General features: G+C 30.6%; 1 protein-coding gene across 1 annotated transcript; it reads right to left on the bottom strand.

Moving 5' to 3' along the window:
• Positions 1-359: 359 nt before the first annotated feature.
• quob (quattro b) lies at positions 360-24,663 on the bottom strand. The gene is made up of 15 exons (XM_073852430.1): positions 24,543-24,663; positions 23,206-23,354; positions 22,700-22,838; positions 19,920-20,042; positions 19,447-19,641; positions 17,113-18,200; positions 15,399-15,648; positions 14,069-14,158; positions 12,239-12,469; positions 6,911-7,081; positions 6,650-6,827; positions 3,032-3,148; positions 2,736-2,954; positions 833-1,038; positions 360-695 (listed from the first exon to the last, which is right to left on the bottom strand). The coding sequence occupies exons 2-15, from the start codon at positions 23,316-23,318 to the stop codon at positions 654-656; spliced, it is 3,162 nt and encodes a 1,053-aa protein (XP_073708531.1). The 5' UTR covers positions 23,319-23,354; positions 24,543-24,663; the 3' UTR covers positions 360-653.
• Between the last annotated feature and the right edge of the window lie 1,183 nt (positions 24,664-25,846).

The raw sequence follows: 25,846 nt of genomic DNA, 5'->3' as shown, positions 1-25,846 counted from the left end.
CAACACAAACATTAGTAAATATTAAAAAGTGTGAAATATTGAGATAAATTTAACAGCTAGACAGAAAGACAGGAAACTACAACACAGGTCAGTCCTAGTATTTCTGTTGTGGTTTTTACAGGATGTTTTGCAATGGAGTTTTTCTGTTTTGCAATGTATACGTCAAGCCTTTACATCCCTTTACATCCCTTCTCCAAATCTGATTTTTATTTAAATATAAATAATCTTCACTTCCATTCAAAGTTTACAGAATGATATGATTCTTTGATATATAAAGCAATTCATTTAGAATCATTCCACTGAAAATCAAATTATTTCATATACACCAGAGACTTTATGACAATTCTTCAGTTGTTTATTTTATCAAAGCAATTGTATTAAACGTTTACACATCTGTGTGTATTTTCACCTGTGCAATAAGGCTAGTTAGAAACTGAAAAACAAGTAAAAAACAAGCAAACAAAAGATTTTGCAGGTTTAACATTTAAAAGTTAGTTCCATGAACTGATGTTACACATTCAAACTGAAATAAATAAATAAAATAAACTTTATTTTACAGGAGTTTCACAGGATTGATAGTGTTCCATAGGTAAAAAAAAAAGCATGATAACATAAAAGCATGAGGCTATTACAGTATAAACATACATGATGAGTTAAACTTCAGTTGACTTTCCTATGATGCTTGTCCCTTGAACCTGTAAAGAACAAAAAGAGTAAATTAAAATAAGCAGAATGTTCCAGAAAAAATATCTAATTGTTTGAATGTGTAAAAAATTGTAATGCACAATGTTTTCACAAATAATAATAAAATAGATGCATTTATATGACGTACTGTAGTGCATGAATGGTCCCTAGTTTGGCTCGGTAGGTTAGTGGGTTTAACTTTGCATTCGTGTTTGTGGGCACACAGCTTTTTCAGGCCAGTGATGGGCACCTCAGACGGGGCGTGGTCACAGTCTCCACCAATCACAGACGAGCAGCTTTGACCAGAACTGCTGAAGCAACTAACACTTTCTCCTGAGGAAACCGAACTCTCAACTGAAACACAACACATTAAAACAGGCCATTAACAATACATAATGCATATATACCTCAATATGTGCAGTTTTGAGTATTGTTTTTTTTATATATATATAATTCCAGAAACGCGGGCAGTAAAAATGATAGTCAGCTAAAAAAAATGCCACTTGCAGCCCATTTTAATCTGATGCATTTACAATTGAACCAGACGGGACTCAAATGTATGTATACTAAAAAAAAATATTTTAACTGCTTTTACACTTTATTACAAAACATGGTTGTAATTTCTATTAAAGTATTGCTTTCTAAAAAATATATAAAAATGAAGTGAGTGCATGCTTAAAACAATGAGTTCAGAAAAAAATGGTAAAATCAATTTGAGGAATATTTTTCTTGTTGCAATTTTTTTACATTATTTAGAAAGTAATTATTATTATTATTATTATTATTATTATTATTATTATTATTATTATTTTGCCATTTTGCTTCTCAAGTAAATTAATCTCGATATAAGAATGTTTAGATATTTGTACTGGAAAACAACAAAAATACTAATACATTTTTTTCAGTGCATTTGGAGAGTTGAATAATAAGTCTGTTTGGTGATTTATTATTTTAAATTAATTATAGAGCTAATTATACGATTCTGATTAAATATCTATCTATCTATCTATTGTTATTTTAATGGGGTTTTTTACATTTTGGAATAACATGAACTGATAAATCATTCAAAATGCTTGTTACAATTTTGATACATTTTCAGAAAGTAGTTATTTTTTGCCATTTTGCTTCTCAAGTAAAGTAATCTCGATTTAAGAATGTTTAGATATTTTTGCTGGAAAACAACAAAAATACTAAGCAATTTTTTTCAGTGCCTTTGGAGAGTTAAATATTAAGTGTGTTCGGTTATTTGTTATTTTAAATTAATTATGGAGCTAATTATTTGATTCTATCTTTCTTTCTTTTTTTGGAATAACATGAACTGATAAATCATTCAAAATGAAATCAGCAATATGCATTAAGAAAAAAAAAAAGAGAATGTTTAAATTGCACTATTAATCACAAATTTCAAATCCGACATTGCATTTGATCATTTGTGTGAATTCATTTCTAAATAGTATTTTAATCAAATAAAGGCAGCCTTGATGGGCAGAAAAGTCTCCTTTAAAAAGCATTAAAAAATCTTACAGATCCCAAACTTTTGAGTGGGAGTGTGCCATGTTAGTTTATAATAACAAACTAGCATCTGGATGCAACAAACCACTTAAGGAAAAAAATTATAATTTATTATTATACCTATTCAAAAGTTTGGGGCTCAGTAAATGTTTTTTTTTTTAATGAATACTTTTATTCAGCAAGGACATTAAAATGATCAAAAGTGACAGTAAATGTATAAATGTAATCTTGCATTTTCAAATAAATGTTGCTCTTTTAAAATTTTCTATTCATTAAAATCTTGAAATGCTTTCACTATAATCATAAATGTGTCTTGAGCAGCAAATTCGCATATAAGGATCATGTGACACTGAAGACGTGAGTAATGATACTGAAAATTCAGATTTGATCACAGAAATAAATTACATTTTATAATATATTCACATAGAAGCCAGTTGTTTTAAATTGTAATAATATGTTTTTTTTTTATTATGTTTTTTTTATCAAATAAATGCAGCCTTGTTGAGCTAAATTCTAAATAGTCATTGTGAAGGACATACCTAGTGTACTCTGGTTTCCACTCTCCTGGTCTAAATCATCTTCCTCCAGGATCCCTGAAGTCCCGTGGACATACCGGACAACATCTCCTCCACTGGGACTGATCAGATGACCCACAGGAGATGTGGATCCCCATCCGGAGGATAAGGACGAATGGCTTCCAGAGGAAGACGTACAGCTGGCCGAGCCGACAGAATTCAACCGGAGGACAGGAATCCCACCTACAATACCATAAAGCAGAGTTAAATAAGATTAACTTCTCAGGATACCCAACGTATAGCCAAGACAGGTGTTTCACCTCGTCCTGTTGGAGCACAGTTGACGGCTCGGTCATTGATGGCCATCTCACTGGGCTGGATATCCATGAAGGGTTTATGTCCGATTCCCATGAACACCCTTTCCTGCATACGGATCTCTGTGTGAACATCAGCAAACAAACAAGCTATTAATAATATGCTCCTTAATAGTAATACACTGGTTAAAAATTTAAAATCTTAAGACTTTTAAAGATACACTGCTGCTCAAAAGTTTGGGATCAGTACATTTTTTATGTTTGTTTGTTTTTAAGTCTCTTATGCTGATCAAGGTTCTATTTATTTGATCAAAAATACAGAAAAAAATAATATTCAGTTATAACAGTTTTTTTTTAATATAGTTTAAAATTATTTCTGTGACCTTTAGAAATCATTCTAATATACTGATTAATTACTTTTATTATCAATGTTGGAAACAGTTGTGCTGCTTAATATTTTTTGGCAACCTGTGATACTTTTTTCATCTTTGATGAATAAAAAGTTAAAAAGCAAAGCATTTATTCAAAATAGAAATCTTTTCTAACAATATACGTCTTTACTATCACTTTTTATCAATCTGACACATCCTTGCTGAATAAAAGAAAGAAATAAAAACTGAACCCAAACTTTGAACAAGGTGTTTATTGTTACAAAAGTTTTTTATTTTAAAGTATTTTAAATAAACGCTGTTATTTTTAATGTTTTATTAAACAAAACTTCTCACAGGTTCCAAAAAATATTAAGCAGCACAACTGTTTCCAACACTGATAATAAATCAGAATATTAGAATGATTTCTGAAGGATCATGTGACACTAAATATTGGAGTAAAGATGCTGAAATTTCAGCTTTGCATCACAGGAATATATTATATTTTAAAGTATATTACAGTAGAAAAACATTATTTTAAATTGCATTAACATTTCACAATATTACATTTTTTTTGTATTTTTAATTAAAGAAACGCAGCCTTGACGAGCAAAAAAGTCTCCTTTAAAAAGCATTAATAGTAATAAAAAATAAAACAACTAGCAGCTGGATGCAACAAACCCCTTAAGGTAAAAACTAATAATTTATAATTATACCTATTAAAAAATTTTGGGGGTCAGTAAATGTTTTTTTTTTTTTTTTTTATAAATACTATTATTCAACAAAGACATTAAATCAATCAAAAGTGACAGTAAATGTATAAATGTAATATTGTATTTCAAATAAATGCTGCTCTTTTTTAAAAAATTCTATTCATTAAAGAATATTGAAATGCTTTTAATATAATCATAACTGTTTAGCAGCAAATCTGCATATTAAGGATCACGTGACACTGAGGACAGTAGTAATAATGCTGAAAATTCAGCTTTGATCACTGAAAAAAAATTACATTTTACAGTACGTTCACATAGAAGACAGTTGTTTTACATTTTAATAATATATCATAAAATTTTGTATTTTTACTGTATTTTTTATCAAATAAATGCAGCCTTGGTGTGCAAAAGAGACTTTTTTTTAATGTAAAAGGCCTTTTATGAAGTGACAGTACAAACATTATCAAGTATTATCAATAAATTTGATGAATTCTGTGATGTTTTGTTATTCTCTAAATGAACGACTGACTCAGCACTATTTTATTCATCACCTGTTAAAGATGATTGCATGTGTTTTGTGACAAAATATGTGTCTGAAATACAGTGGAATTGTTTATATGTTTGTACGGTGTTAATAATATGAACTACAGCTGTTAATCATTTATAGGACAAATCAAATATAAGGACTATTATCGGGAAATGCATGCGGAGGCTGTGTTCGGAGAAAATGATGAGCAAATGCATGCAGCTGTGTATGGGAGGTGAGATTCTGTGGTTCATCTTTCACTCCTTACCACATTCCTTAACATACAAGATCACATTTCAGAAGTACTTTAATCTCCATAAACTCAAGCACATTCACATTTCTGGCTCTCAATGTGGTGTTAAGGTTTCAAGGTTTTAATTTCATAATCAAACAAAAGAACTGAAGATAAAAATTGGATTGCAGCAATAATTGCATGAAATTATGGCTTTACGGTAAACCTAGATTAAATTTAATCCTTTTTTTTTATGATTTGAATCTCAGTTGGATTCAATCTCAAACAATTGAATTTCCAAAAAGGCACCAATTTTTCTATGGATTTAAAATAACTGTTTTCTATGTTTATATATATTTTAAAATGTAATTTATTTCTGTGATCAAACCTGAACTTTCAATGGATTCCCAGAGAATAAGAAATCAAATCTTATCACAGGTTAATCACTAATTTGTTTTTAAAAAAAAATGTTTTCAACATAATATGGGAAACGAAATTTAGTTAGCTCAACTTAAATTAGCTGTTTGGAATACACACACTTTAAAAAGTCTACTCACCAAGGCTGCATTTATTTGATCAAAAATACAGTAAAAACTGTAAAAATGTGAAATATTATTGCAATTTAAAATAACTGTTTTCTATGTTAATATATATTAAAATGTAATTTATTCCTGTGATCAAACCTGAATTTTCCAACTAAACAGTTGCTTAGTAAATTAGCTGTTTGGAATACACACTTAAAAAAGTCTCTCCTGCTCACCAAGGTTGCATATATTTGCTTAAATATACAGTAAAAACTGTAAAAAATTTGAAATATTATTGCAATTTAAAATAACTGTTTTCTATGTTAATATATATATTAAAATGTAATTTATTCCTCTGATCAAACCTGAATTTTCAGCATCATTACTCCAGTCTTCAGTGTCACATCAGGATTTTCAATCGATTCCCAGAGAATAAGAAATTAAATCTAATCACAGGTTAATCACTTATTTTCTTTTCAAAAATGTTGGTTTCAACGTAATATGGGAAAACAAACAGTTGCTTAGTTAGCTCAACTTAAATTAGCTGTTTGGAAAGCACACTTTAAAAAGTCTCTCCTGCTCACCAAGGCTGCATTTATTTGATCAAAAATACAGTTAAAACTTTAAAAATGTGAAATATTATTGCAATTTAAAATAACTGTTTTCTATGTTAATATATATATATATATATATATATATATATATATATATATATATATATATATATATATGTGTATTAAAATGTAATTTATTCCTCTGATCAAACCTGAATTTTCAGCATCATTACTCCAGTCTTCAGTGTCACATGAGGATTTTCAATGGATTCCCAGAGAACAAGAGATCAAATCTAATCACAGGTTAATCACTAATTTGTTTTTGTTTTTTTAAATGTTTTTAACATAATGTCAGAAACGAAACAGTTGCTTAGTTAGCTCAACTTAAATTAGCTGTTTTGAATACACACTTAAAAAAGTCTCTTCTGCTCAGCAAGGCTGCTTTTATTTGATCAGAAATACAGTAAAAACAGTACAAATGTGAAATATTATTGTAATTTAAAATAACTGTTTTCTATGTTAATATATTTTAAAATGTAATTTATTCCTGTGATCAAACCTGACTTTCCCAACCAAACAGTTGCTTAGTTACTTTAACTTAAATTAGCTATTTGGAATACACACTTATTATACTTAACTTAAATGAATTAGTTACTGAAATCGTTTTTTGAAATAAGGTTAACATATTTTAAAGTTACATATTTTACCTCTATTATGGACGGCTTGTTCCCACAGAATCCTCTCTAGGTCTCTGGTCCAGTTCTCCTTAACTTCTCGACTCGGTGCCTGAAGGACGTACGTGTCCTGCGACTTCCTTCTTCGAAACCAGATCTCAAAACACAGCCCGCTGTCACCAGAATTATGGGTCATACCGATGTCTGAGGTCTGAGAGAGTACAGGAAGCTAATGTGAAAGAGAAAGTCATCTATATTTTGACGTGTTCATTGGTGCGTCAAGCAGTGGTTTACCTTGAAGGACTGTTTGTAGATGTATGTGTCATTCCCAACGTCGGTTCTGCGCGTCTTGCTAAAGAGTATGAGATCTTGGAAGAGAAAGATGTGACGGTAGCATTTCTTCTTCCTGAAGGTCAACAGGAACTCGTCCTGACGGATCAACTGTCCCTGTTCCTTCAGATTCACCTGCAGACATATGAGCAAAACAACACATTAGCAATCTCCCACAGCTGGAAAACAATGCCTACATTAATGCATTTAGCAGACGCTTTTATACTAATTGACTGCTTTTGCATTCAAATAAATTTTTCAAAGTCTTCATAATGATTAAAATGTCATCAAGCTTGTATCGAGAGACTTGCGTTCACCTTCAAAACCTATTATATCTACACTATTAGTCAAAAGTTTGAAATAATTACGATTGTTTTTAAAAAAAGTCTCACCAAGGCTGCATTTGTTTGATCAAAAATACAATAAAACCTGTAAAAATGTGAAATATTATTGCAATTTATAACAACTGTTTTCTATGTAAATATATATTAAAATGTAATTTATTCCTGTGATCAAACCTGAAATTTCAGCATCATTTCTCAAGTCCTTAGTGTCACATGATCCTTCAAATGTTTAAAACAGTTGTGCTGCACAATATTTTAGTTTTTTCAGGCATCTGTCAAATTTGAGATTTTGGGCTTTTTTTTTCAGATTAGTGGAAAGAAAACATCCAAAAGACACTGTTAAGCGTTTATTGTATAGCAAATTATCTATTTTGAATCAATAGATTTTAATTACAAATAATATTTTAAATCCTATTTTCTCAAAATGAGTTTTTTCTCCTACACTGAGCCACAAATCTCCACTTCAGTAGCAATTCCAAACATAAAAAAAAACTTTACATTTTTATTTCTGTCTATATTCTGAAGGTTTTTACAGAGGGATTTGTTCATATATAATTTTCTTGATTATATAACATTTTATTCCCCCCAAAATTTTAAAAATATATTGTTTTCTGTCTGTTCTGAATTATGGAGAGACAAAAATGAGATAACCATAATTTCCTCTGAAAAAACTTTTGACTCATAACATCACATAACATTGTAACAATGCTGTAAAATCATATAATGCATTAACTAATGTGAATATTTGTGTGGAAACCGCGATACACTACAATTCATAAGTTTGAGGTATAAGTAGAATTTTAAAAATACTTTTATTAATCAATGATGCATTTAATTAATTCAAAGTAACAGTAAATCATTTTATTTAACATTTATAATGTTACAACAACAAAAAATATTTTAAACTTTCTATTCATCAAAGGTTCCTGAAAAAATTAAAATGATCACGGTATCTGTTTTCAACATTGATAATAATCATAAATGTTCCTTGAGCAGCAAATCAGCAAATTAGAATGATTTCTGAAGAATCATGTGATAGAAAGACTGGAAGGCTGAAGAAAATCCAAACTGCAAAAAATGCTTTTCTTAGATTTTTTGTCTTGTTTCCAGCCAAAATATCTAAAAATTCTTAAATCAAGAAGGATTTTCTAGACAAGTATAAATAATTGTCTTGTTTTTCGGATTCAAAATTAAGTGCATTTAAATAATCTGCCAATGGGGTAAGAAACATTATCTAGTTTTCTGTTTGAAATAAGATTATTTTTCTTACCCCATTGGCAGATTATTTTACTTGCTCTATGCAAAAACTCACTTAATTTTGACTTGTTTTTTTCTGAAAACAAGAAAATAATTTTTACTTGTCTAGAAAATCCTTCTTGATTTAAGAATGTGTAGATATTTTGGCTGGAAACAAGACAAAAAAGTAAGAAAAGCATTTTTGCAATCCAGCTTTGAAATCAATGAAATAAATTACATTTTACAATATATTCGCTTAAAAAAACATTTAAATTAGATTGTAATAATATTTTTTAAGATATTGTTTTACGGTATTTTTTACTGTATACTTCAGTTGTGGTGAGCAGAAGAGACTTAAAAAATCATAAAAAATTAACTATTCCAAACTTTTGACTGGTGTAAGATTATCTTGATATGTACAGTAGTTCAAAAATGCTTTTCTTTCTTAGATTCTTTGTCTTGTTTCCAGCCAAAATATCTAAAAAATCTAAAATCAAGAAGGATTTTATAGACAAGTAAAAATTATTGTCTTGTTTTCAGAAAAAAAGAAGTTCTAATTAAGTGAATTTTTGCCTGAAACAAGCAAAATAATCTGCCAATGGGGTAAAAAAAAAATAATCTAGTTTTATGCTTACCCCATTGGCAGATTATTTTTCTTGTTTCAGGCAAAAATTCACTTAATTTTGACTTTTTTTTTTCTGAAAACAAGACAATAATTTTCAGTTGAATTTCATTTAAGAATTTTTAGATATTTTGGCTGAAAACAAGGCAAAAAAAAATCTAAGTAAGGAAAACATTTTTGCACATCTATCATCAGCTCTCATGTTGTGTTTTTAGGTGGAGGAGACTGATGTTCAGACAGACAGTGGGATGGGGAGGGAAGTGAAGAGAAGTGTAGGAAGCCGCTTGGAAAAGTTCCCAAAGACACAAATCATTTTCAACGTGAGGAGCGGACAGAACAGAGTGTGATCCAGAAAAACCACAGTGAATGTGTCATTGATGAGACGAAGATCATGCCTAAAGGTTTCAGAGTTTCCCAGCCATTGCATAATAGCACAGTAACTGGACTGTATGAGCACACACTGAGCTGATGTGCAGGTGGAGGGAGTGTAGTTAATTCACTGTTCTTTTTAAAGCATGCAGTCTGAAAATAAACACATGAAATATGAAAGTATTTGTCCTTCTAATTACACACAGTGTGTGATGTGGGCAAAACTCACCTACATCTCACACCTGACCATCATGCTCTATAAAAATATCTCTATTTCAGTCAGCATTTAGTTTGCAAATATGTTTGCAAAACAATATTTATTTACGTATTATGCAAAACAAGACATATAATAGATTTATGAGCAAGTAAACACCAGTGTTGGGGAAAGTTACTTTTAAAAGTAATGCATTACAATATTGAGTTACTCATTAGTTACTTCTTATGGAGGTAATACGTTATATTACTTTTTAAATCTGGGAAGGGCTTGCTTGTTTGTTTTTAATAAAAAAAAAGTTCTATTTTTTGCAAATGTAAAATCCTTTTCACAACAAAAGCCTCAGGCTTAGAGAAAAGTAAATTGATGTCTGTACAGTAGACCGCAGTAAAAAAAGTCAACTCTTCAGCAATAAAAAAAGGAAAAAAATGTCTTAAGTAATTTTTGCTTATTAGTATGGATGAACTGGACCACCGAAGGTCAGCAGCAAAGACATCAGTTAATAAAATGGGATTAAATACATAAAGGATATTTGTATTATTTAACATATTTAACTATTGCAAGTTTGCTTCATATTCTGAGTTGAACTTCACAGTTTTTATTCATTTTGAAGAATAACTGTATCTGTTTTTTTAGTGAGTGAGATGAATGAATGCATGTTCACATTTATTCTTGAACTAAAGTAACAACTTCTCTCAACATGGGGACAGGAGAGCTTTTAATCAATAAAAAAGTAACTCAGATATTTTCTTGTCAATTAAAAAGTAATGCGTTACCTTTACTAGTTACTAGGAAAAAGTAATATTATTACGTAATTTTTTTCCAACACTGGTAAACACTATTGTACATTTTTTAGTGATGTTGGCCTATGCAAGTTGATGGGTGATGCTATGTTTTTTCTAAGGTGTTTTAGTGAATTTTTGCATTGCTATATAGTTGCTAGGGTTTTTTGATTTTTTAGTTTTACTGGCCAAAAGGATCAAGCCTTAAATGTTTATTACACTTCACTTCTCATCTCAAATCACTAACCCTCAGTATTTGCAATAATGACGCTTGCCATAACACGCTTTTCTAAATTACAGGGTTGAAGACAAAATCTGCCTAGTTTTGTCAACTGAAATGGATTTGGGGTTTTCTGAGATGTTGTAATCTAAGTTGAATCACTCCATTGTTTATTAAATTTATTAAATATATGTATTTAGTTTGAGTCTGAGTTTTAGTAATCTTATCATTATTATTATTATTATTATTATTATTATTATTATTATTATTATTATTATTATTATTTTCTACAAACATTTCTATTTAATTTTAAATTTATAAAGCTGAATTATTATGTTTCTATATTAATAACTTAACTCATATATTTAAATTATTTTACAATTAGTATTTTTAAAATTAGTAAATTAAAAATGAGTAATTTTAGTCCAACTTATTTTAGTTAGCTGTCAAGGCAACATTTTTTGTAAATTAATTTAGTTAATTTTTTTTTGTCTAATATTATATTTTACTTTATTTCAGTTTTATTTTAATTTATAAAAAAATATAGTTTATATAGATTATTTAAGAAGAATTAATAAACACCTTTCAAGGAAAATAATTACCTAAAACATTACACTTAAAAATATGAACTGATTCTTCAGGTACTGAATGTTAAGATTAACTCATGAAAAATAGCCTAATAGGAAATATTATTTAGCATATTGTTTGTTTCTTAGTTACATTTAATTACACAATAATAATTAGTTAATTAATTATATTTTCAAATAGTTTAGTATTTAAAAAATAAAAGTAAAAGTAATTTAAAATGTGTATTTGGGGTTTTCTGAGATGTTGTAAACTCATTTGAATCACTCCATTGTCATCTATATAATGTTATAGTATTTATTAGTATTGTATCTTCATTATTCCTATTTTTATTTTTCCTATAAACATTTCTATTTAACTTTAATTTATAAAGCTGAATTGATTTTTAAAATTAATTACTTTATTAATATTTAGTACTTTAAAATTAGTAAATTAAAAATGAGTAATTTTAGTACAACTTATTTATTTCAGTTAGCTTTCAAGGCAACATTTATATTTTTTAATTAGTTTAGTTATTTTTTTTATCTAATATTTTATTTGACTTTATTTCAGTTTTATTTTAAATAATGAAATTTGTATAGTTTATAAATTATATTAGTAGAAATAATAAAGACATTTCAAGGAAAATAATTACTTAAAACTGATTCTTCAGGTACTGAAGATTAACTCATAAAAAATATTCTAAAGAGGACATTTTATTTATCATATTGTTTGTTTCTTATTGCATGAGTTACATTTAATTACACAATAATAATTAGTTAAATATTGTTATTTTTCAATTAGTTTAGTATTTAAAAATTCAGCTTTTTTATTGCAATTAGTTACCAAAATTATTTTCTATTTATTTTTTACATTTTACTTCATTATCAGCTTTAGTTTAATTAACAAAATGAATAGCTTTTGTTAACAAAAACACTCACATCACAGTCTTGAATATCGTCCATGGCGAGCAGGTTGTTTCCGTGGCGGAGCTGAAACTGGATCATTTCCAGCGCGGTCTGTATCTCGAGGCGCTCATGTCCCGTCTGCACTCCAGACTCACATTCGCGCAGCATGTCCTGCAGCAGCAGGCCGTATTTACTGATGCGCTGCACAGGCTTCAGCAGATATGAAGACAGATCCATCTTATCACCCAGCAGCAGCTGCTTCTTCTGTAATTCACATCATATTACTACAATTAATACACAGATAAAGCATCAGAAGCATCACATTCAAAATACTTTAAACTGATTCATTAAATGCTACATTAACCTCATGAGGATGTTTCTCAATTGCATGAGGTAGATAAAAGTCAACACTTAATATTTGTTAGGTGTGTCCCATCTGGAAATGCACTCACGGTTTATGACAGAGATTTTCAATAGAATGACCTCAACATTTCCCAACGCGGCTGAGATGAGGCCTGTTCCAGCGCGTGTTTGCCCAATACTTTATTTTTTTGTCAGATGTGTGAAATATCGCATTACCAGATAAACTCTTTCATAATCTTCTTTTTGTGATCTTTTCCGAGGGGATTTTTTTCTTTATTTTTCGCAAGTATTAACAGAAAGGAGTTGGATAGAGATCTTTTATGTACGTAATACTTTAGAGACAGATGTGCAAATGCTATTGTTGAGGGTCAAAGAACATTGAATTAGACTGATTTCATTGTGTTTGTAATAAATGAGATGTTAAGAATGAGATTTCATTCATAAATACATTTGTCATTGAAAATGCCTTTCTCCATAATTTACTGACAAAAGAGAATCCCATCATGTAATTGAACTTTAGTCATTTTTATGTGCTTTTGTCCTTTTTATTAATTAAAAAAAAATATTTCTTTTAGCTTTAATTTCTGAAGCTAAATTAATTTTAGTTTTACTAATTTTAGTACTTTAAGACAACATTTATGATTTTTGTTTTTTATTATAATATTTATTTTTATGCATTATATATAGGTCAAATACCAGAGCATAAAAGTGTAATACTGCTTTAAATTGTTGTTGTTTTTTACCAAAAAGATTTTCAATTTTCAGTTTAATTTAATTGCATTTTTCCCTAATTTACAGACTACTATGATACCCACTAATATGTAATTTAGTGTAACAATTTTGTCAGGAATATTTACAACAAAAATCTATTTATAACATATTAAAAGACAAATTACTTCCACCCCAAATACTAATTAGTTGTAATTCTACATTTTTAGAATTTGCCACTATCCTAGGTTAAAACTAAGATTTTTTTTACTAATTTAAAACACAATAAAATTTAATACGCTCCCTTATTTATTTATTTTTTTTGTATATTTTAGTATGTACGAGTCAGAAAAAGCATGTTTTTATTTTTATTTTTACATAAATATTGTGTTACACTGACTTACAATGTAACATTATTTCAAATTTCCATTATTTCCAAATATTGACATTTGATTCTCCAAAAACTTATTTGAAACCTTAAAACTAGACACTTTACTTACATTTAACATGCTTTCTATGGACATAAAATCACTTTTGTACATTTCTTTTGACTTAGATATCTTAACATCTTTGACCCATATATATTATTTTTAATATATTATTTTACTTTTAGTTGCATTGTCTTTATATTTCTAAAGTTGTGCCATGTAAAACTGTTTATGTTTTATGTTGAAGCTGTACATTTCTGTGACTGTCTAAATGTAAAGCAGTGTATATACTAAAATTTTTCTGAATACTAAATAAATTACATTAAAATATCACATTTGGATGTCTTAAGGAGGGAGATCTTACCTTAAAGAACTCTCTGCCGTGATCGATGAGCAGTCTCTCAGATCGAGGCTTGTTCTTGCTGTATAATGCATACAGGCTGAAGTTTTCTTTCTGAATTTGAGAGACATGATGTTAGAATCACTGTTGCAAAGTGGTCTTTTTTAGCATGCGCTTTTGTTTCTTTCAGTCTTACTACATGAGTGAGTCACAAAATTCTCAAACAAAATATATTTAATATTTATTAGAAAATGGGGGTAGATTTTGACACTTGAAATGACAATTCTGTAATGCATCCATGCATTTTACTTTATCGACTGATTGACTGATTGATTAATTGATTGATTGATTGATTAAATAATTTATTGATTGATTGTAATATTCATTATTGTCAATGCTGGATGCTGTTTTTTCTTATTTAAAGCATTGCAAATATAACATATTACACAATTATGTATTAATACCTTGCAATTCAAATAATGTCTCTTTTTTTGCATTACAGTTATGAAAATGTGCATGAAAATGCATTAAAGTAATATATAAAAGATTTTATATTTATAGGAAAATAGGGGTAGATTCTGACAAACAAACACATTTCCCTCAAATTCTTTAATGCATCCAAGCATTTTACTTTTTTTCTATAAAATGCATTATTCCCAATGGTGCATGCTTTTTTATTTATTTAAAGCAATAGAAATTAGTATTTGAAAGGTTCTCTATTATCGGGCTATAAAACTCTTTTTGATTTTAACTGGAAACTGCGAGTGTGCCGATATCTTTTGTTCTTTTTTTGCATTACAGTTATGAAAATGTGCATGAAAATGCATTAAAGTAATATATAAAAGATTTTATATTTATAGGAAAATAGGGTAGATTCTGACAACAAACACATTTCCCTCAAATTATGTAATGCATTCAAGCATTTCACTTTTTTTCTGTAAAATGCATTATTCCCAATGGTGGATGTTGTTTTGTTTTTTCATTTAAAGCAATGCAAACATAAGAAACTCTACAATGTTGTATAAGAACCTTGCTATTTAAATACATTATATATAATATTTAAATATCTTTGTTTACATTACAGGTATAACAATTCGATTTTGTTGCATTCATTTTGCACAAATGTTTTCAAAAATTACAAATACCTAGACTTAATTTTCTTTATGCAAAATATAATGTATGTCTTACTTCTAATTTTGGGGTGAAATGTGACCTGCTTTTGTTTTTGAGTTGTATGGTTCTTTCATTATACATGTATTATTTTCTGGGTATATTAAAGCAGCATTTATTGGGTTTATATTCAATTAAAAGTTCTTTGTGGAGCTTTGAAAGGTTCTCTGGAAACTGCGCTCACATGTTTTAAGAAGCAGCGTCCGACGCAGAAGGGCTCCTTCAGACACAGCTCTAGTTCCTGAAGAAAGTGATGCTGGTGAAAGTCTCTCAGCTTCTCCAGGTTCCCAAAGATGCTTCCTCTCTGTCCCCGCAGGTCCTGAGGCACGTCTGTACGCTCCAGCTCCGGGACGTAGTTCTCCACTACATAGCCCAGCGCTTTTACATACTCTTTCTCCGTCTGAAGCAGCTCCTCCATGATGTGCTGGAGTTTACTTTCAGGAGAGTAAAAAAAGAATAATGCATCCCTCACTGCTGCTGTCTGGCATGATCCCTGTTCTATTCTACAATACTGATCATTTACGATCACAAATACACAGCGGACAAACAGATATATGCGAAATATTTCAATAAACTCACAACATTTTAGTGCCAGGATACATTTGTACAATTCAGTTTAAGACATGTTTAGGAATGCCCTGAAATATGACTTAACATGAAGGAATCATCACATTTAAGAGTATGTCTAATACAAACTATTAGACAAAGTCGTTTGCACTGCACTCTTTTGTCACTTAATATTTTATTTTGGTGCATCAATCTATTAGATTACTTGATATGATCCGCATTTACAAAAATAAGCTTCATTTTGGGTTTTATTTTATGTTATTCACCAATAGGACAAAACAAAAAGGTGTTTTGTCATACTGTTGATTAATGTCAAATAAAATGCTAAAAAGAAGACTATTTTTGTGGGTGCTGATCATGGTTTCATATATTAAATAAATATTGTTTTATCATAATATTTAAATTAAATTCACAATAAAAAACTATATTTTGGATGATAGTAGTTTTTTATTATAATAATATAATATAATATATAATGTAACAATTATTTAAATTAATTGGCATGTGGTAATGACTGTTTTATTTTAAAAGTAATAATGGAAACTATTTTTGGATAATATCATATTAATATTTTTTTAACTAAATGTTTTATTATAATATTAAAGCTATTTATTTTAATGATATTAAAACTATAATAAGTGGTAATGATTATTTTATTTTGAATTTGCAAATGAAATATTTTACTGGATAACATTAAATTATATAATATTAATATTTAGCAGTTTTGTTTTATTATAGTATTAAACTATATTAAATAATCCCGTGGCCATAATTATTTTATTGGCATCTACATATATTTACTATGGATAATATCATATTATAACTAGCATAACTATTTAACAAAATATTGTTTTATTACAATATTTAAAAAAATGTTGTATTAATATTAAAATTATTCTAAATAATCGTGTGGTAGTGATTATTTAATTTTGAATGGAAACTATATTTTTGGCTAATAACATTTTATCATAATATTAAAATAATTTCCTTTTAATAATATTTAAAACTATATAAAATAATCATGTGGTAATGATTTATGGTAATGGTAATGATGTTTTAATTTAATATTATAATAAAATAGCTTTATTTTAATAATATTAATACTATATTAATTAATCCGGTGTTATAATTATTATATTTTGAATTTATAATGGAAACTTTATTTCAGATAAAATTAAAGGTACAATTTAAAGGTTCTTCATCTCAGTTGATAATATTCTTTTTATTTGGAGCTTGATTATTAACTTGTCTTGCTCAGTATCTTCACATTCGATTCTTAATCACTCTTATTAAAATAATGTTGCATGAAATATACATTACATTTGACTCACAGTATAGTACTGCTGTGATCCTGCACACGATCAAACCTGCAGATGGACTCATACTGCGTTCGGACTGGAGTATCTGAGCTTGTTCCTGATGAAGTCAAGGTCTGGTCGTCAGATTTGGCATCACTGCTGAACTTCTCATTGACGTCGCTTTGGCTCAGTCCAGAAGCGCTAGAGCAGAAACTGTCTTGGTGAGACAATTTAGAGCTCTGTCCATCCCATGATGCTCTGCTTGAGTCACTTTCTGGACAGGAAGCTGCACACGTCGTGACTTTAGGCTTGACTGCAGTTTTGCAAATAGAAACTTGATAGTTTATGGCTCGTAAACAAGAGCTTTCACTATGGGAGCGGACCAGGGCTTTGACCTCATTGACCCGGCCTGACTTTCTGAGATCACTATCGCTGTGAGAGTATATGCGACGACACTTCCTTAATTTTGTCAACGGGCCATTGTGTGATTTGGAAACTTTTCTTGTGCTTCGGTGGAAAAGTTCACTTCTTCCTTCCTCTTCAAGCTTGAATGGCTGTTGAAGACCTTGAACATGCAGTTCCTTGTTTGTGTTTTCAGTCATTATTGGATCAGAGTTTGAAGACGCTGATGTTTCTTTCCTCACAGGCTCACAGTGAAGGTCAAAATGCGTCACTGTCTCATTATCACCTTGTCCTGCAGGACTATTTTGAGTCTCAGTATGACCGCCAGCAGGGTTTGTTTGGGGGTCGCCTTCATTTTCTCCAAGCCTAGTTGTAATTCCGCTTAGGGTTGGACCTTTCAAGTGGGCCTCCTCGTGCTTTACCGCCGTACTGTCCTTTTGTGGCGAATCCAGAGGCTTTTGATTTCTATAAGAGGACTGCAGTATCTCAGTGAGCCGCTGTCTGATGTCTCGGCATTGAGCCCAGACCGCATTCCACATCCATATCCCGTCCGGGTGCCTCTCCAGCAGCGCCGAGCTCTTGTCTTCAAAGTGCTGGGGCGAGAAGTCTTTGAAACGCTCCTCAAAAGCCTTCAGTGTACTCAAGCAGGCAGACATGGGAGCGTTTGTGCTCTTCATTTGTTCTAAATACTCCATACACTCTTTGACAAGAGATGAGGCCTGGAAAATAGAAGACGAAAGTCATTTCAGGCTATTAAATACAACAGGTGGTTTTTACATTATATATACACTGCGGTTCAAAAGTTTGGGATCAGTAAGACATGCAATGTTTTTTTAAAGAAGTGTCTTATGCTTATTAAGCATGCATTTATTTGATCAAAAATACAAAAAAAAAAACTGTAATACTGTGAAATGTTTTTAAAATATAAAATAATGGTTTCTATTTTAATATACTTTAAAATATAGTAGTTTATATTGTTATATTTATATTTTAAATAAATGCTGTTCTTTCTATTCATCAAAGAATCCTGAAAAAAGTATCACAGGTTCCAAAAAATCTGCATATTAGAATGTTTTCTAAAGGATCATGTGGCACTAAAGACTGGCGTAATGATGCTGAAAATTTTGATCACAGGAATAAATTAGATTTAAAATATTTGAATAACAAATTTCTATTTTAATACATTTTAAAAAGTAATTTAATCCTGTAATCAAAGCTGAATTTTCAGTAGCCATCAATTCCACTTTGCATTACAGGAATAAATTGCATTTAAATATTGTATTTTAATAGAAAACTGTTATTTTAAATGTTAACAATATTTTATAATATTCATACTGTTATTATCCGAACATTAATTTATTTGTTTTTGCTTTTATTTTTGGAAAATCAAGCAAGGAAAGGTGCTTCATCTTATTTTATTATTTTCTGATTCTCTAAAACCTAATGGATTATTCATAACAAGGGAACATTGCGTCTTCTAATCCACCATAGCAACCCCTAGAGGATGCAGTGTTCTCAGGGAATCAGGGTTACATACGTAACCTGAGACGCTTTCCTTTTAGTCTAACCAAATGTGATGATGTTGTTTTAACTGTAATTGAGTAAACTATTACTTTAACTCAATAACATCAACATTAAATTAAAATTGATCCAATACATTTTGTATTTAGAAATGTGTAATGACATTTCTCAACAGCTTTCCAGTTGTCTCTGATAATTGCATAGGGATTTATGCAAAATATTATCTCAAAATAATTTGGATTCAGACTACTAATGAATCATTTATGAGTAATTTTGACTGAATCACTGAAAATAATTTATTTGTAAATCAAAAAGTCTTTTAGTAACTATTGCAATTCCCTCTTGTTTCACACAGAAATCATCACATTGCAGAAGTAAATGGGTTGCAAAAGTTTCATGTTGACTACAATGAGGCTGGTTAATTGTCTGTGTTTATTGACGAACCTCTTCACAGAAACGATAGAGATCGACAGACGTCTCCAGCTCAGATTTGCGTTCCTCAGCTTTCAAGAGAAACCCAGTCATGTTGGTTTTAAAAGCGGTTGAGTTACAGCGAAAAGCGTCAGTTTCAGGATAATGCATTCCTTTGCTTTTCCTCTCCACTTCCTTTATCAACGACATCCCTTTTTCTTTTTTCTCCTAGAAAAAAAAAAAAGACCTCGCACACATTATGCAACATCTCAAAGATGTCTGAAAATTTATAAACCTTCACCTCTTATCATTATTTATAACGGCACATTCCAGTATTTTCATTATCAGAAAAAGTCTGGTATTTTTATTACTTTTCGGTTCACTTGAACTCACCATTTCACATAAATCAATTATCCACAATCTAAGTCTGATAACATTTAGGCATTCATATTACAGACCATTCATCTAGTCTGTATATTTGAGTAAATGTCTTAATGATTTGCTACCTTTGCTTGTATAAGAACTGATTGAACGTCTTGCAGTCTCTGGTCTATTTTCAGCAGAGTTTTCTCAGTGTCATCTTTGTCTTTCTGCCATGACTGCTCCTCTGCATCACACCATTTTTGGATCTGTGAACAACATAAACAACAATTAATTTTACAAGAATCAAAAGAGCTAGATTAATGGTATTTATGTTCAGAGAGGACACTTTAGCAGCTGCGGGACTTCATCAGACTGCTGACTCCACCAGACCTCTTAAAGACATCTGTGCTACAATAATGATCACCACAGAAAAATGTTTTCACTAATCTCTTAGTTTACATAAAGCGGTAACACTTTACAAAGGTTCAATTTGTTAACATTATCAACAGTTCACAGTTCAATAATGCCTCCTTCAGTGAAAAAGCCCATCCCTCTGATGTCTCTCACATCAAAATCCACCCACATATTTATTTTGGACTGTTCTGGCTTGTAAAGGGTGCTTGATCTGTGCATATTTCTCTCCTGATTCAGAACAGATGACTTCTTCACTGGAGAAATAGATAGATGACTTGTATTTTCAAGTATTGTATTCAGTTTGAAGATAAAAACATCTTAATGATTGATTTTTTTTTTGTACAAACACACAGCTTTTGGCTTCACAGGATGTTAAGTGATGGACGAGTGGTTTCAGATTACTTGTGGATTATTGTGATTACTTGATTGGAAGTAATGGATTATTATATGTTTTTATCAGCTGTTTGGACTCTCATTCTGACGGCACCCATTCACTGCAGAGGATCCATCAGTGAACAAATGATGTAATGCTATATTTCTCCAAATCTGATGAAGAAACAAACTCATCTACATCTTGGATGGCCTAAATTTTATTTTTTGGGAGAAATATTGCTTTAATGCATGATCAAATGTTAACAAATAAGACCTTATTATAAAGTGTTACCCATAAATCATAAAATAAAGGTTGCTCACAAATAGAAGTAAATGGGACTGTGCACTTTGAGAGTTTAAAAGCACAAATGTGAAGCTTTTTTTGTTATTTTTGTGTAATGAATTATTCATTATTTTTTTCATGCATCTACTATCTAGTTAAGCATTACATATATAATTCTATGTGTAGATCATGTCACAGTTAGCATATTCCTGGCTTTACATGGTCATGACAAGATTAAACAACTTTAACATAACTTTAAGTCTTAATGATGTACATCTCAATGGTGCATTTTAACATTTATTGCCTTGTCCAAAGTTATTTTCTGTGGTAAATTGTGCCAGAAATGCTGTTGCACCACAACATTTCTTGATAACTTGCTCACAACAGCATGTCTATCTCCCATTTAGACCCGCACCGACCGAATTTCATAAAACTTTGTGTTGGTCAAAGCCGTTTTTTTAGCCATCCCTAGTAAAAAAAGTAATAGATTTAAAATGCATTTATTTTATACTAAGTATAATTTAAGTCTATTATATTTACTGACATATCGCTTGAGACTTACTGATTTAAAAATTATTTAAAAAGTTGTAATTAAACTTTATTTGGAGTACTCTTCGTGCACAATGCACATTTCTTAATATTAAACATAGTAAAATATGTTTTAATGTCACTATTGATGAGGATTGTGTGATCTTTAAATAATATTGTTCTTTAAATGCAAAATATTAAAAGAATACCTTAGGTATAATCAAGCACAATCAAATATATGCAAGTATATCTTTAGTTGGACTTCAGCACTACTTCCACACACTTAACGTGCATTAAGTACAAAATTAGTTGTTCCAATTTAGACGAGGCTAGACACTGCAGGTGAATAGGGTAAAAAGAGTAACTAATAGTTATCACCTTACTTACCCAGTTGATTGATTACATTGATAATTGCAAACATTTTTTGTATTACAAGTTTTCTAAAATGTTAGGTCTAAATATGCAAATGAGGCATTATTTAATGAAATATGTGCTAATTTGCATACATTTATAGTACAAGAATCCAAACACTGGATAAACTCAGTTTCAAAGTTCTTGTTTACATTTTTTGACATATTAGAGTCAAGTGTTTTTACAGAGGGAATTTTGGGTATCTCATTTTGTCACTCCATAATTCAAAATAAACTCAGAAAAGACTGAAAACATTTTTTTTTTTGTTTCAATTTTTTGAGTAATAAAATGTTGTATAAAATCAAACAAATTATATATGAACAAATCTCTCTGTAAAAACCTTCAGGATATATACTGGAATAAAAATGCAAGGTTTGGTGTGTGTAAGTGCTACTGAAGTGGAGATTTATGGCTCAGTGTGGGAGAAAAAAACCCATTTTAAGAAAACAGCCTTTAAAAATATGGATTGTAATTGAAATCTATTGACAAAAATAGAAAAAGTGCTATAAAAGAAACAGCATTTTTGCCTGCAGTGTCTCCCCTTAAATATACCAGTTTAGTATGCTAAAAGTACAATTGCAGGGTATTTATATTAAGTACATAATATGTAAATCTATTTATTTAGTGTTTTTTTAAATTTTGCATTAAATAAATGTATTTTAAATACATTTTAGTATATTTATTTTTCACTAGGGATTTCACTTCTAACAGCTGAGAAATTACAATCACTGTATTTAGCGCAGTGATGTTATGTTTCTCTATGAAGGTTGAGACTGTCTGCCCGTTGAACAGTGGCTGATTATTCTATGTAGCACAATGTTTGTCTTGTGTTATTTTCAGCGCTGAAGTGCTTTCTGTGGGCTGCGCTTATTATCTGTCATGAACACGCATTCAGTGATGGGATGTAAAGCATACTGTTCCGAGCGAGTCTTCTGTTTCTCTCAAGAGAAGAACATGTTCGAGATGTTGCAGGGACTGGTTGGATTTCATCACCAGCGTGTGAACGGCCTCTTCCACCTGGTTATACAGACACGTCACAGACTCCAGAGAGTCCCTGCAGGAGACAGAAAAGACACTTTGAAGTGTTGTATGTTCTCAGCACCTGCAAAATATGCTAATGTACTGTAATTTGACAATGTTTTGCAGATTTTAATTATGCATGGTAAATATTAAGTATTACGGCCTAGTGAAAATATACCAATTCTCTACATACTGGTCATACTTTTTCAGTTTGTGTTTCATATCATTTATGGGTTCTCCAACGGAGCTCACTGTGTGTATAAAGGCTCTTGCTGTTGGGTAAATAGGATTAAGTTGGACCCAACAGCTGTCCAAACATTATGGGCACAGCTGAGCTCTAATCATGATCAAATGTGACTAACTTGAGCCCTGCTGAGATTCAAACATACTGAGGGAAATACCTGAAGTCTTCAGACTGAGCAAATCTAGACTCCTCCTTCCTCATCCTGGCGAGAACAGACCCGCCTTCTCTTTGGAGGGCGACCAATCGTGTGTCTTCAAGCACCATCTTCATGGAACTCCTCTGCTCCTGGATGCAGGACTGGACATCCTGAACAATTGGTTTAATTCATTAAATTAGCTTTTTTATTCTGCATTTTAAATAAGGTTATTAATTTGTGCAATTAAAATGTCAATAAATAAATATTTAATTATTTATAATATTATAACACACATATTGTAATTTTTTTGTTATTGGACGTAAGATTTTTAATGTTTTTTTTTTTTTTAAGAATTCTCTTCTGCTCAGCAATCCTGTATTTATTTGATCCAAAACACAGCAAAAGCAATAATATTATGAAATATTTTTACTATTTAAAATAACTGCTTTCTATTCGAATATATTTTGTATATGCCATTTATACCTGTGATCAAAGCTAAATTTTAGCATCATTACTTCAGTCTTTGTCATACGATCTTTCAGAAATAATTCTAATTTGCTAATTTGCTGTTCAAGAAATATTATGCATTATTTTTAACAGTTGAGTAAATTTTTTTCAGCATTCATCTTTGATGAATACAAAGACCCAAAGATCAGCATTTATCTGAAATAAAAGCTGTTGTAACATTATAAACTATACCTTTTAAAACCTCTACCTATTTGGGGGGAAAATTATAGAAATTAATACCTTTATTTAGCAAGAATGCTTTAAATTGATCAAAAGTAATCATGAAGACATTTATAATGCTACAAAAGATGTCTATTTCAGATAAATGCTGTTCTTCTGAACTTTCTATTAATGAAAGAAACCTGAAAAAATCTACTCAGCTGTTTTTAACATAATAATATTATTTTTTTTATTTTTTATTTTTTTTTTACAGCAAATCAGAATATTAGAATGATTTCTGGAGTAATGGTGCTAAAAATTCAGCTTTGAAATCATATAAATAAATTAAATTTTAAAATTTATATTGAAATAGAAAACAGTTTTTTATTTATTATTGTTTATTATTGTACTTTGGGTCAAATAAATGCAGGCTTAGTAAGCAGAAGAGTCTTCTTAAAAAAAAACGTTAAAAATCTCACTCTCCAAAAATGTAACACTTGATTCTTGTAGCAATTCAAATGATTGATTGCATTTTTTCCCTATTATTTAGACAAAATTGCATTGAATTTTTATATCAGACATTGCTTAGTTTTCTAGCATAATATGAAAATAATTACTGGTTTATCATATCGATTCAAATGTAAATATCAGTGCATCTCTAGCTGATAGAAAATGTATGAATCTAAAGTTACCTTTGCGGTGTTTGTTTTTTTAACATCAAGTCTCCTGATGGCTGCCTGCAGTAATGAAGATGCTGCTTGGAGGTCGAGTTGAAAGAGAGAAAGTTTCTGAAAGACACATATGCAAAACACACATTAGATAATCATCTACATCCTGTGAAAGAAGGCTTGACTGCTGATTATTCAGCTATCTGCTGAACAAAATATTTACAAGAACAAACCAAGAGCATTTGGCCAGCAGACAGCTGAAGGTAGCTGCTAGTAATCAAGATGAAATTTTGTTTATATTTGTTTATAATCAGTTCACATAAGATTAGAAAAAATCAGACCACAAACAAACCAAACACAGAACAAATAGAATATGAAGAGTATTTGCTGTTGTCAGAAATGTTGTGATCCACTTCACTAGAGCTGATTGTGCAAGTTGACTTGTGTCTGTTTGAAAGTGTTTTAACTTAACAGCTGATGACTGATGGTTTGAAAGAACTGACTGCATAATGACATGTTCTTACAACAGAAACAAATCAAAGATATTTAGTGAGTAAGTGGTATGACAACATCACTGTCTCCAAATGTGCTGTTATTTGTTGCATCATTAGGGCCCGAGCACCGATGGTGTGAGGACCCTATTGAATCTGCTCCGTTTATTATTATTATTATTAGGGCCCGAGCACCGATGGTGTGAGGACCCTATTGGATCTGCTTCGTTTATTATTAGGGCCCGAGCACCGATGGTGTGAGGACCCTATTGGAATTGCTCCGTTTATTATTAGGGCCCGAGCCCAAAAGGGCGAAGGCCCTATTGTTTTTCTAAGGATTATTATTATTAGGGCCCGAGCCCAAAAGGGCGAAGGCCCTATTGTTCTTCTAAGGATTCTTATTAGGGCCCGAGCCCAAAAGGGCGAAGGCCCTATTGTTTTTCTAAGGATTATTATTATTATTATTATTTTTTTTTCAATGTTTTGGGGGATTTTGGGGCCCTTAACATACACGAAAACTCTTGAAAATTTGCACACACATTGGAACCTGCGGCCATCAGGGCCGGACAGACTTTGACATGGGGGGGTCACCTGGGGGGGGCGTGGCACAGCGTTAAAAATTGCAACTTTTGAGGGACTCTGGAGCGCACACCAATTGATCTACAGTCACCAAAATTCATACACATATAGACCTCATCGGGCCGAACAACTTCCGTGCTCACAGTCCGTGCTTCACCAAACAGGAAGTCAGCTATTCAGGGATGTCTAAAAAGCGCATGCAATGGAATTTGAAATACTCCTCCTAGACCTTTCCACCGATGGCCACCAAACTCGGTC

Source organism: Garra rufa, chromosome 12 (genome assembly GCF_049309525.1).
Source record: "Garra rufa chromosome 12, GarRuf1.0, whole genome shotgun sequence".
Taxonomy (NCBI): domain Eukaryota; kingdom Metazoa; phylum Chordata; class Actinopteri; order Cypriniformes; family Cyprinidae; genus Garra; species Garra rufa.
The sequence above is the reverse complement of the archived record's forward strand: the minus strand, read 5'-3'. Positions and strand labels throughout refer to the sequence as shown.

Coding starts and splice junctions, on each gene's coding strand:
- quob (XM_073852430.1), bottom strand. CDS start 23,318: ATGAAGATGGTGCTTGAAGACACACGATTGGTCGCCCTCCAAAGAGAA. Junction 19,642..19,919: donor CAGTTCTTATACAAGCAAAG/GTAGCAAATCAT, acceptor TTTTTTTTCTAG/GAGAAAAAAGAAAAAGGGAT. Junction 7,082..12,238: donor ACGATATTCAAGACTGTGAT/GTGAGTGTTTTT, acceptor ATATGTCTGCAG/GTGAATCTGAAGGAACAGGG.